Source organism: Melozone crissalis, unplaced genomic scaffold (assembly GCF_028551555.1).
Source record: "Melozone crissalis strain CALT ecotype California unplaced genomic scaffold, PUWL_Pcris_2 ptg000042l_1, whole genome shotgun sequence".
Taxonomy (NCBI): Eukaryota; Metazoa; Chordata; class Aves; order Passeriformes; family Passerellidae; genus Melozone; species Melozone crissalis.
Window position 1 is genome coordinate 4,745,044 of NW_026535820.1, and position 13,426 is coordinate 4,758,469.

General features: G+C 36.4%; 1 protein-coding gene across 1 annotated transcript in view; it reads left to right on the forward strand.

The window, feature by feature from the left end:
- ARFGEF1 (ADP ribosylation factor guanine nucleotide exchange factor 1) overlaps positions 1 to 13,426 on the forward strand; it is an 84,384-nt gene that overhangs the window by 39,482 nt on the left and 31,476 nt on the right. Inside the window, exons 7-15 of the mRNA XM_054284640.1 lie at positions 90 to 203; positions 840 to 1,003; positions 2,092 to 2,225; positions 5,674 to 5,908; positions 9,866 to 9,965; positions 10,085 to 10,224; positions 10,329 to 10,437; positions 11,298 to 11,499; positions 12,425 to 12,536. Coding sequence (XP_054140615.1) covers positions 90 to 203; positions 840 to 1,003; positions 2,092 to 2,225; positions 5,674 to 5,908; positions 9,866 to 9,965; positions 10,085 to 10,224; positions 10,329 to 10,437; positions 11,298 to 11,499; positions 12,425 to 12,536 — 1,310 coding nt within the window. The remainder of the gene's footprint in view (positions 1 to 89; positions 204 to 839; positions 1,004 to 2,091; positions 2,226 to 5,673; positions 5,909 to 9,865; positions 9,966 to 10,084; positions 10,225 to 10,328; positions 10,438 to 11,297; positions 11,500 to 12,424; positions 12,537 to 13,426) is intronic.

The window sequence follows — 13,426 nt, forward strand, 5'->3', positions numbered from 1 at the left end:
TATTCTGAAATATTAAGTGCAAGCAAAGTACCATCTTAATTTCAGAGTTTCTCATTAATCCTTGTTTGTGTTTGTTTTTCTTTTTAAAGATCTTTCTAAAGCTGATGGAGGAACTTACGATGGTGAAAGCAATGAGTGTGAAGAGAAGGCACAAGAAATTGTAGAAAGTATTGTGCAGGAAATGGTGAACATAGTAGTTGGAGGTATTATATTAATATCTATCAAGACAATAGCAACTGCAGTCTGGTTCTTGACCTTAAGAATTATTTTACCACTTTCAAATATTTAACTAAAATTTATCATCATTTAAATATGACTTGCATGCTGAAGAAGACAGTTGTGCTGTCAGACTTCAGCAGTGCATTATTTAACAGTAAAATGGACAGGATTTCATATATGGATTTACACTTGATATTGGAGAATCAATGTTCTTTTAATATACAAATTCTTGGTGGTTTTTGGTTTTGTTTTTAATTATTATTTTGTTTCTCTATGAACACTCTTCAGAAGTGGGTCCCTCTCTCCAGTAGCAGTGTCTCACTGAACTTTTCAGTTCGTTGTAAATTGTTTATCAGACTAATGGGTGATGTCCCATACCAATACTTCTTGGAAACTTGGTAGAGTGGTGACCCTGACAAGTTTAGTTATAATTGAATTTCTTACTGTAATTTTCATTATTTGGAATTAAGAATATTTGCAATTTTTATAGTTCTGTATTGCCATGTAAATTCTGTCTTAAACTCCTCCTTATGATTTTTTTCATATTTAAATGTTGGCTTTAAAAGCTATTTTTAATCTCATATAATGCTTGTTAATTATTTTTGCATCTTTTCTGATAGATGTGGAAGGGACTGCAGGTGGTGATGGCACAACTGTATCATTAGAGGATGGCAGTGACAGTGAAAACATTCAGGCAAATGGAATTCCAGGGACTCCAATTTCTGTTGCTTATACACCATCTTTACCTGATGACAGATTATCTGTCTCTTCCAATGATACTCAGGTACAAGCAGATAAAATTGGGAAATACTGAAAAAAAGTATTAAGTTTTAAATGTTGCACAATGCTTGTGCAGAGTGATTAGTATAATTCCATAAAATAAGTTACTGAGATGAATTTCAAGAATTAAGTCATGTTGCTTTACTTCAATGCATTACTTAAATGAAATTTTTTGGAATAAATTTTGCATGTGATGTCTTTTTTATTCCCAGCATGTTTTTAGTTGTCCCATGGAGTTACTGTTCAAGAAAACTCATTTTCCTGTTTCGTGAAGTGTTTCTGAGAAACTGTAAAACTAGTATTCAATATACATAGTGAAACATACAGCCAATAATACACTTGCCTGTGTAATTTTAGTGTGCTCTTTTCAAACAAGAAATAGAAATTTCAAGCTGATGGCATGATCTTAATGCAGTGATTTCAGATTAAGAGTTTCATGTCTGAGAGGATTTGATTTTCATTAACAAAATAGGTGTGAAAATATACTCCCTCTCTTGTATATGTGTACACTTGTCAGCTGACCAAGAATATTTGCTGTCAGAGTGTACTGAGTAATCAGGTTTGAGAATAATAATTTTAAAGTTTAAAAAGTTACAGTCATGTAGCCATACAAATAGAAGACTTAACATTAAACATGTTACCTATGTATGGAAAATAATGCAGAATTGCAAGAAATTAGTAATAGGGGTGTTTATTGTACCATAGACATTTTATCAAATGTATCTGGCAGCAGATAGGTAATTATTCATAATCTATTAAAATGTCTGGTGTTTGGGTCTTTTAAAACTAGTTATCTACTGAAAGAGCCTGGCAGCAATTCACTGCAAATTACCCTACTTAAACTTGACCTACCTAATTTCATGATGCTCTTTAATTAATTCTGACTTCTTACTGAGTAGGACATTTTCAGTAGTGACTTTTATTTCAGTTGGACTGTGGAATGTTCCTGTTTTTTTAATCTTGAGACCATATAGCTAAAGTGAGTTGGTTATAATTGTATAATATATTAACCTTTTATTGCTCAGAGATGGGGATTTCCCTGCATGCCTTGCTAATGCAAAATGGTATACTGAAATATGTTAACTTCCTTAGGAATCTGGAAATTCTTCAGGACCTACCCCTGGTGCTAAGTTTTCCCACATTTTACAAAAGGATGCCTTCCTTGTATTCAGGTCACTGTGTAAACTCTCCATGAAGCCCCTGTCAGATGGACCACCAGATCCAAAGTAAGTAGAATTTAAAAGTTTTCCTAATGAATCTAACAATAAAAATAAATTATATAAATATTTTTGTGAGTCCTGTTAACGAGAAACTAACAGTATGGTGAAAAGAATGTAGAAGCTTTGGAAAGGTACTTTATGTTTTAATGCATCTTTCGTATACCTGTTCAGAAGTTTCTTAACACCTGTCCTTTTATAAGTAGAACATGTTCTTCCTAGTTGCTGTTTATAATGCTTTGAAAAGAGTTTGTATAGAAGATTATCAGGTATTTCTGGTCTTGCTCACACTACTCTGCTTTTGGTACCTTTTGGGTTTGTAACCGTTGCTGGTTGTGCCCCAGAATTTCTTTTTATCTCTTGCATAGTGCTCTCCATCCAAAATATAGCTCTGTGCTGACCACTGGGAAGAAAATTACCTCTACCCCAGCTGAATTTGTGTATCCAGTACACATCCTCAGCTCTACTTAATACCAACTCCTCACCTGGAGCTGATAGCTGGTTATGATAAATTCATGAAGAAGTGTTTCATGCTTTTGTTCAGGTTGGACATTTCTGTCAGCCTACTTAATCAAAACACAGATGTTTGATAACAAAGATTTTATTTGGCTGTTTCTTCTGACTGAAGATACCATGTCTTCAGTTTCATTTATAGAACTGTTGGTTATAAAGCAAATACAGAATCTCCTCTGTAGATGGGTGCCAGTATTAAATTCTGTGTGTCAGCAGAAAGGTTTGCTTCCTGATCTTGGATTTATATGCATATAATTTATATACATTTGATTTGCACATTAGGAACAGTTGCTGATAATTTTTGAGAGGAGTGCTTTTTTTGTTCTAAGGAGTGTTAAGAGCTCAAATTGAAACTATAATATGATTTCAAATGACAGTGAAAGGCCTGGTATTCTTCAAATTAAAATCAGCTTTACTGTTCTGAGTCTAGCTTTTAAAGGAGGTAACTTTAAGACAGTTTAGTTACATCAGTTATGTGGATTTAATAAGTTGAAAAGATATGATGTAGTCAAAAGGGTTTGAAGATTTAGTCTAGGAACCTTTTAAAATTATCTAGCAATGTACTTTGAAAAGTCAGGACATTAGAGAATGAAGACTGGGGCATGAGGGTTTTTCCTCACTATTGCTGAGAATTGTCTTCCAGGAATGCCTTGAAAATCCTGTGGTTTTAGTTAGTACTCTGAGTCTAAAGCAGCCCATTTATTAAAGGTTTTAGTGGATTAACTGCCTTGCAAGAGCAGTAATAGCTATTGAGGCACTTGGAGAATCTCATCTGAATCCATGGAGTCCTTGACATTCATATTAGGACTGGCAAAGCTCTTCATACAAAAACAAATTGGAGAAAAAGGCATTTAGGGCAACCAAAATTCACTGCAAATACATTTGAAGATATGCCATCTTTGGAGAAATGCCTAGAATTTATCAATGGTTCTGAGGCATTGATGGCTTTTGAACTATTATATACATGCTGTAATTGGAAGAGGAGGCATGGGATATCTATGGCATTTCAAGAGTCTTATCTGCCTCTTTAAAAATCTTACTTTCAATGAAATTTGTTACGAAGTCTGTAATGAAACTATTTTTAGATTTTAGGTAACTGAACTTGAAGCTTTAGCTTAAAATCACAAGTCTGGGACTTAAGATCAGCATTTTGCTTTCTGGGAACCTGGTTAATGTCTTTGTTTCCTTTTTTTCTGGAATAAAATAAGATAGGGGTGAAATACAGCTCAAAAGTTTGCTTGCTGGTTTTTGTTTTGACCTTAAACCTGTTCTAAGTTAAGTGGGCTTTACACATCATACAAAATTTTTAAGGTCAGCGTGTCCAGGATTTCAGGTGGGAGCTGGCACTTGCTGGAAGTAGGCAATATTTAATATTTTATTTATGACTGAAATTCTCCTCATAGTTAAAATTTTATATTCCATAGCAAAGTATAATCTCATCGTGTGCTATCTGCACACCTGGTACCATGTGATTCAAAACCAAGCCTTTTGCATCAAAAGAGATTGGTATGTGAGCTTCCATGCAGTGCCAGCATCAAGCACTTTCTTGAAGAACTGCTACAGAGAGCAATTTTGGATTGGTTTTGACTTGTAGCCCATTAGGAGAAATGTGAGAGATCAGTTCCTCACTCAATTTGACTGACTGGCAAAAGCATCTTCAGAAGTCAAAAGCATCTTCAGAAGAAAAGTCTGCTGATGGAATTATATTTTGAGTTTGAAATGTTTGCAGATTGATTTCCCTATCTGACTTTGTTGGGCAGAAATCATTGAGTTTATTTATTTGCAACATACTTGATACTAATTGGCTTTTTTTGTTTTAGCTAGACTGGAATTACTTTTTTTTTTTTTAATTAAGCTTTTATATTTGCAATATATAGCAAATATCCAGCTACTCTGTGTGTCACAGATTGACTTGAAGCAGTCTGTACTGTGTCTGGGCTGTACTGCATGAAAAGTTTCCTGTCATTGTTCCCTGTGTTTCATAACTGTCCTCTGTCAGGGGTAGCTGTTTAATGAAAGCTGGGGACTGTCCTGTTGGAAAGCCAGTTGTGTCTATACCCACTCTTCAGAAGAGATAGAGCCTTTTTTTGAAATGATCAGGAGTGAGAAGGAGCATCAGGAGTCTCAGGAGAGAATGGTTTCACCTGGGATGTTATTTAGTGCATTGGATTATAATAGGTGCAGATTTCCTTTATGCTTTTTTCATGTGGTTTCAGAGGTTTTTGGCTGTTTTCTTGTGTTTGTTGTTCTGGGATTTGTAGAGCAGAAATAGTAGCCTTGTTTCTGACATGAATTCTAGTTTACATGAGTTTGTAAGAATGTTGTTGTGGAGCACTTGACAGCACTGCCCTTGCCTGACTTGGTGATGCTGTGCTTCAGATTGGCACATTTTGTGTCTTACCTGCTCTCAGAGTGGGATGGGCCCAGTGACTGGTAAGTGCTGTATTTGAGCAAAGAGATGTCAGTGTTGGCAGGAAGTATTGTGTTTATAGTCCTTCAACTCTCTTTCCATGCTGGTGGAAATAGGGGAGGAGAAGGAATTTCCACCTTTCACTACAGGGTTTGGTAGATGGGCTGGATTTTAGATGGGATCTTCCAAAGCTCTGTTTACAGGAAAGAACGGTCCTTCGTCCTCTGGCTAAAAGGGCAGCATTGCCTCTTGGTCCTGCTGTTCTGTGGTGCAGAAGAGAGAGTGGTTCAATATAATTTTTCCTTTTCTGGAAAAGGTCTTGCCTGCATTCTTGGTTGAAAAATGAACAATTTAACAAAAAAAGATCAAACATCTTTTTATGACCCTTTCTGCAACTGGTTGTGTCAAATTTGAGTTTCTCTCATAAACATTCCACTTGCAAAATCATTGTGGTTTGTACTGACTTTTCAAGAGAATGTTTTTTTATTTTTTATGTCTTACACTGGGCTGATGTGCTGTGTTGTTTTGTTCTAGATCTCATGAACTGCGATCAAAGATTCTTTCATTGCAGTTGCTTCTGTCCATTCTGCAAAATGCAGGACCAGTCTTCAGGACAAATGAGATGTTCATTAATGCTATAAAGCAGTACCTCTGTGTTGCACTGTCAAAAAATGGAGTCTCATCAGTTCCAGAAGTTTTTGAACTTTCACTTTCCATATTTCTTACCCTCCTGTCAAACTTTAAGACTCATCTAAAGATGCAGATTGAGGTATGTTACATTAATTTATAATAAAATGTGTGGGAGGTGTTAAGTGAACATATGTTTATATTTGTGTAGCTTGGTGTTGCTTAAATAAATTTGTTTTCCTTTGTGACTCACAGCTTTTGTGTAAGACTTGCCAGATTTTCCTTATTTTGAAGTTTTCCTTTGGGTGTGGCATGGTACTATTGCAGAGTGTTGCTGAAACTCAGAATTGAGTAGGTTTGTGGCTAAGCTCAACCAATGTTCAATATTGTGATTAAGAAAGCTCAGCCCAGCTCTGCATATTATAAATTAGGAAAATGAAAACACTGAGGAAAAGACTGTGTAATATATGGTTTTGCAGAAGATCTTTGGAATAAAAACTAATGCCATGAAGAGCATTGTGGATTTTTTTTGTGATCCCTTGAACAGATTTCTTTCTCTGGGCAAGTCCCAGCTATTCCATCATTGTAGCCACTTCCCTTTGCTTATCAGGGCCTCTGTCAATATATATCCCGAATAAGATCTCATTTCCTCTGAATGTATGCACACAATTTAACTCCTTGGAGAGAAGTCCATATTCTTTGCAGTAATATCTGAGTCCTGGCAGGCATTGTGGATTTTCAGTGGGTCAGTTCTAAGTCATAGGGCAAAGGAAGATGTATCCCCATAGAGGCCATTCCCTTAAGAGTCGGACTCAATGATTCTTGCAGATCCCACCCAGTTCGAAATATTCTATAATTCTGTATGTGGAGGGTTTGTTCTTGAGATCAGCTTTTTGTGCATGAGGTACAAGCAGCTTCTCAGAACTCTGTTCAACCACAGGGTATCCTCTTGTGGTGTCACATGTGTTAAAGATCTTAATTCTGTGCTGAATAAAGCAGTGCTGTGTGCAGTGTGTCCCTGCTGTTTATTTTAGTAATTTTTTGTCTGGAGATTCAGGTGTGAATACTGAAGCTGACGGATTGCCCCATCCATGTGGAGCTTAAGTATGTGAAGAGATGCTTAGAAATGTTGATAAATCTTGCTGTTACAAGGACCTTGAATTCAGGGAATTCACTTGATCTGTGAATGTCTTTGGATAAGTTGATGTGTTATGGCAGCTTTGGAGGAAGGACCTCATTTTGACAGTAGCATGTCAGAAAATTATTGTGTTGTGATCACTTGCCAGTTTGATATTTCTGTGGGGGAAAACCAGTAGGATTTACAGTGTATGGTTGAGCATAGATTGGATAGAAATGATTGAATGTGCTTTGAAAATATGATGCATTTTGAAAAGCTTCAAGGCCAACTGTGTGCTCAGCAAGACTGTGGTGTGTGTGCAGGATTTGGCACATCAGACAGACTGGGTGGAGCTGTTCTCAGTCCCACAGCCTCCCTCCCAGAAAGTGTTGCACTTGCTGTGTTCAGAGAGCTTACAAGTCAGCATGTAGGTGGAGAACACATTGCAGTCGGCTTTCCTGACAGAAATTTGATAGGTTTCCATCACTGCCAGCCTTTCACAAATCCCTAACAGAAAATGAAGACATACGAGGCAAACTGGTTATAGGATGCTCTGCACTTATGTAGCAGGTTCTAGAGTATGCTAAAGGCCATCACCACATATCAGGGCTACCTTTCCTCCTTGTGAATAGCAAACCCAAAAATTTGATACTGCTGAAGTACCCATTTTTTACAAAGTACATGGTACAGCAGTTTCTAGAAACTCCTTTTTTTTTCCTGATTGTGAGCTAAGAATTCTTCTTTCAGCTACTGATCCTAAAGGTTATTCTGAAGATGTGGGTAGAAATGTAGATAACTTCACATGCAGTTTATGTCTTGAAGCTGTAAGAAGAGCCATATGCTCTGATTTACAATATGCAAAATCTATATATTTTGGGATTGAGGCTGCATTTTTCATCTGTGTAAGAATTTTCTGCGTGTTTGAAAAGTTTCAGATTCTGTTGTGTCACCCTCCCGTGGCTTTTTGACTTAAATATTTAGGTAACACTGCCCTCTGACAGTAAAATAGTTTGATTTGTACCTTAATTTTATTGTAACAGCAATTCTGAAGGGATTAATGAATACATTTGCAGCAAATCAAATCCTAGATATCAGAGGAGTTGGGGTGTCATTTAGCTGTGCTTACCATTACCACCCTTTCCTAACTGAATACCTTAAAACTCGTACTTCAGTTGACCAAACATAATAAATAATTTCTGGTTTACTTTTCCAGTATGTTAGGAACAAAATCTCAAGTCTGTGATGTGAATTGCCATAAGTTATAAACTGATAAACAGCATTTTTAAGTAGCTGAAATGTAAACCGTAACTATGGTTTTGAGAAGTTCTTCATTCCAGGATATGCTTTTCCAAAGGTGACACCAGAAGCAAGAAGTTGTCTTGGTCTCAGAGGCATAAAGATCTGAAGTGCCTTGATAGTATGCAGTGCTTCCAGCCATTTTCTCTTCTAGCTTAGATTTGGGTTTAGTTTTTGCCCCTGAAACCTTTTCTCTGCTTCATCAGTGGCTTCTTTTTAAAATTTTCTACCAGAAAAGAAACACTTTTGCTAGTTGCAGAGAAATATAAAATCAGTGTCTTTCAATAAAAGTGAGGAAACACCAAATGTATAACTGAGGGTTACTCACGGCATGACATGTATTAAATTTTTGTCTTTCTCTGATTACATAAAGTTGTGGCTAAAATCAGTCTAGTACACTTAAGTATGTTTAAGAGCGTGCAAGTCTTGGAATTGTTATGTGTTGAACTCCTTAGGTTCCATAAGGATGCATTCCTTATTAAGACAGTTAGCTGACATTGTGCTGTGTGTCTCTATTTCTCTAAAGAGATCAGTAAAATATAACTATTTTTAGAACATTTTGCTTGAGGAAGTAGCTTACCACCAAAGTTGCCTAAAAATCAGTGTTGCTGTTTTTCCCCAGATGTATGACTTAAAGTGGAAATAGCCTTATGTTTTTCTCTACCTGACACATAGCATAAAAATCTCTGTAAAAAGTCTGTGCTATGAAGGAACAGTCAGTACTAAAACGAGGATGGTTATATATTTGGATATTTGTGTGATGCTGTTGAAGGAGTTGAATGGCTTGAGTCTCTCAGGAGTTGTCCAGTAAAACTGTGTGTTGTGGATTTGGATCCACAGGTGGCTGTGAAGAGCTGTGCTCTCAGAAGTACAGAACGGTGATGTAATGCCCTGTTCACTTTTGAGTTCAGGTGCTGTTACAGCAGTTGCTGCTGCCCAGGGAAGAAGCAAGAAGAAGCTTTAGTTCAGCTGCTAAGCAAGCTTGGCTGAATTAGTCAGCCTATGGTGCTGATGAGTCTGGTGAGGAGCTAATTGATAGGGGATAAAATAGTTTCTGTTCCAAACAACAGCACCTGTTCTAAAATATTTTCAGGGCAAACTTACCTGTATTCTAGTGAAGAGTAGCTTTCCTTTTAATGGAGATGCTGCATGCTGTACCTGACCAGCAGCTTTCTTCCAGTAATAATGTAACATTGTAGAGTGATTCTTCCATGTCAAGGCGTTTCCCTTCTAATGAAGGTCCAATACTTCAAATTTGCATGAGTAGCTGTTTGTCATGTTTGTGCCATAATGTCATTATCTTGTAGATAAAATATTTTTGTCATGAAGTAATAATACCTCTTCTTTCAAAATCACAAAGAAACTCTTAACAGCAGTTTAGGCTTCTTCTTAGGCTGAATTGTCCTTCAGGATCTGACATTATTCCAAATTCTTCTGCTTTTGAATGCTTAGAAAACAAACCTGGGCAGCACTGCAGAAGCACATAAGTAAATAATTCAAATTCCTAATTTGCATGTATCAATTGTAAGTTGTATTTCTTCCTTCCCTCCTTTTTTTTTTGCCTTTTCATTATTTCCTCTACTTCTAAAGTGCTGCTTTCAGAATTATGTTGGAATTTTGACCATCAAAGTTAGTAACTGTTTTTTAATAGATTTTTTCCCTCCCTCTTTCTGGAATATTGTTTAGGTTTTCTTCAAAGAAATTTTCCTGTATATCTTGGAAACTTCTACTAGCTCATTTGATCATAAGTGGATGGTTATACAAACACTGACAAGGATATGTGCAGGTATGAAGGACTGTTGTTTTCTAGATTCTGTTTTTTATCCCAAAGAATAAAACTATATCTGCCTTTCATTAAATTACCTAGTTTTTGTTCCAAGGTTGACAATGTCACTTTATTTATAGATGCTCAGAGTGTGGTGGACATCTACGTGAACTATGATTGTGACTTAAATGCAGCAAATATATTTGAAAGGCTGGTTAATGACTTATCAAAGATTGCTCAAGGAAGGGGTAGCCAAGAACTTGGCATGTCCAATGTTCAGGTAAAACTTGTACCAAACTTTATGAAGTTTCATGTTTCTTGGCATGATAGCTTGAGTCTAAACTCTCCAGTCCACAAACTAATTGTTTATGAAATCTTTTCTAGGAATTAAGTTTGAGGAAAAAAGGACTGGAATGCTTAGTATCGATCTTGAAATGCATGGTGGAGTGGAGTAAGGATCAATATGTAAATCCCAATTCCCAGACAACCCTTGGTAAGACATATGATGTGTTTCTTCTGCCTTCAGTAATGAGGTGCTACAAGACTTCAGTGTATTCTTCCAGTATTCTGATGCTGTTAATGTCCAGACTATTTTTCCTTTGGTAGGAGTATTGATAAGTTTGGTGTCATTTAAACAAGTTGTTTTGATTGTCTTTTCCTAATTGTATGAATTCCTGGAATGCTGCTGGACTGAAAAATATCTAAATCCTGTTATTCTCTATATTTCTGATTTTAAAAGTTCCTCAAAACTTTCTTTGAAGCTCCCTTTACTTATATGTAATTTCATATTGATTAAATAACTGCTAAAGCAAGCTGAATGGAGAGCATTTTTTTACTTATTTACTGGTTATTTTAAAAATTATTATTTACTGAATACTTACTTACACGTTATAGAGCTGTAGAAGTTTGAATGTTGTAAGCCATGAAGTAACTAAATAATTACTTGTTTTAATCTTGTGTTCATCCAACCTAAAGTTATGCCAGAATTTTCAGATTAAGCATTTAAAGTTGGTAGGTGAAGTAGTAAACTTTGTAGCAGTGGCTGTCTTTGTGAACTGAGAGCATCAGCTCCTTGGCATGCCTGAATTCTTTCAGACACTGTGTTTCAAAACCTTAGAATAGTTGCTCCAGGTTAAAAGTGACACTGGATTTAAAAATAAAATAAAAAAGCTGTAGTTGGTTTTCTGAGGTGTTGGGGTTTTTTCCCCAAGTGCCTGAAATTATAGTTTTAATTTAAGATTTAAATTTCAGTATGTGATGAACTGACAGAATTCTCCTTGATATGTTGTAGTGATTTTTGTTTCTTTTCAGTGTGTGTGCTTTGGATATATGTAACCACTTTCCACTTTATAGGCCAAGAAAAACCCACAGAACAGGACAGCAGTGAAACCAAACACCCTGAGACAATTAACAGATATGGAAGCTTAAATTCTTTGGATTCTACTGCTTCATCAGGAATTGGCAGTTACAGCACACAGATGTCTGGCACTGACAACCCAGAGCAGTTTGAAGTCCTAAAGCAGCAAAAGGAAATAATAGAACAAGGAATTGACTTGTGAGTGCCCTTTTATCACCCATGGGAGGGTGGATTCTTTTGGAGCCATGAAGATTCCTGGGTTTTTCTTCCTTCTCCTCATAGATACTCATCTTGTGTTAGGAAAAAAACTCTGGATGTAACAGCACTTCCTCTGGTGAAAGAGTGCTGAATGGTGTCCCCTTTGGAGCCTGTCAACAGTGTTTTGTGTTAACCTAATTCCTCACAGCTAGAAGATGAGTACTCTGAATGTTTGTTCTTTTTTCTCCAGACCTGCTTGTCTAAAAATAAGGTTTTTATATTTGGATAAAAAGAACATTGAACTCGTGATCATTTGAATGTGACCCATTTTAATGTACATGTTACTGGTGAAAATTCCTGTATGCTTATGCTGATGAGTCCTTATGATTAATTAACTTGTCATAATTAGAACTGGAGGATGGTGTAATTTCTCAGTGAAGTCTGATGTGAATCTTCCATGTGATTTTATCTTTATCACCTTAATCTCCTCAGTGAGGTCATTTTTATGCAAAAATGAAAGTTTCCTGTCACTCAGTTCTGGGACCCTGCCCAAATATGCCTTAGCCCTTCAGGGCTTCAGTTTCTTTCAATTTCCTGGTTCTATGTTTTGTATGTTTCCATTTTTACAGGCAGCTAATGGATTTGTTGGTTGTTTCATACAGATTAGGACAAAAATCAACAGCATAATTGTTCTTTTCAAGATTTTGCTTTCTTTGTGGAATATTTTTTTTTTATTCATGAGTGCCAGAGTAAATGGAAATGGCTCATTCCTATCTAATGTGCAGTTTGATAAAGGAAAAATACTTAATATGTGGATTTTTCAGCATCTTATCTGAAATTTCTGAATTTCTTTACTTAGGCTGGTACAGCTTTTTGCATGAGTAAAAGGATTAACTCTCATTTCATCTTGCTCTTTGTTGAACAGATTCAACAAGAAACCAAAGAGGGGAATTCAGTACTTGCAAGAACAGGGAATGCTTGGCACTACCCCTGAAGACATTGCTCAATTCTTGCATCAAGAGGAAAGATTAGATTCTGTAAGGAAACTGTTTTCCTGATGGTTGTCTGTACTTATACTGATGTGTTTATACTAATTGCAAAACAATTGATAGTGTTCAGAGTGTGTATCGCATTATTGAGGAATGAAGAAAAGGAAACTCTCTCTCTTCTAAAATTTGTAAGTTCAAGGAATCTGAGTTGGAAGGTGCAGTAGAGCTCTACCCTGTGCTCTATGCATCCTGTGGTTCAGCATCCTGTAGAGCAAGAGACTGACCTGCTTGAGCTGACTCAAAACTTGTACTTAGTTGCTAGTATAGCTTGAAGCAACTTAGTAAATCCTGTATACTTTAGTAAGGAACTGCCAAAAAGTATCTGTCCTTCAGAGATGGTGAAAATAATAATGTGGTGCAACAACATTAAAACACTTTTTTCTGCCCCCAGAGGAAAGTTAGTTAATTGAGGTTAGCTCTTGGATTTTATTTACAGCTAGCAGCTGTTGCTGGGCTTGGAAGGGTCCTGCAATATGGGTGGGAATATCTCATGTTAATACTGTCATGAGAAACCTAATTAGCTTTCTGAAACAGCAGTTTTCACCATTATGCACAAAGGCCACGCTCATTGGTGCCCATGTTTGCAGCTGTGGCTGAATTCACAAATTTTGGTAGTAATGCTTAGAATCAGACATTAAAACATTTTTTTAACCTCAGTTTACATATCCAGGCATCTTTCTCTGAATGCATGCTCTTCTTCATTGTACTGTGTTGTGTTGACAGTGATCAACTCAGATGTATTTTGAGTACCAGCTATTTTTATTTGAGCATCCCTTGCATCTTTTTGAGATCAGTACTCTAGGGAAAAAAGTTGAGTTTAGTGAGCTTTTCATACCTGTAATAAGTTTCTTAACTACAAACATCATTACAGCAGAGTA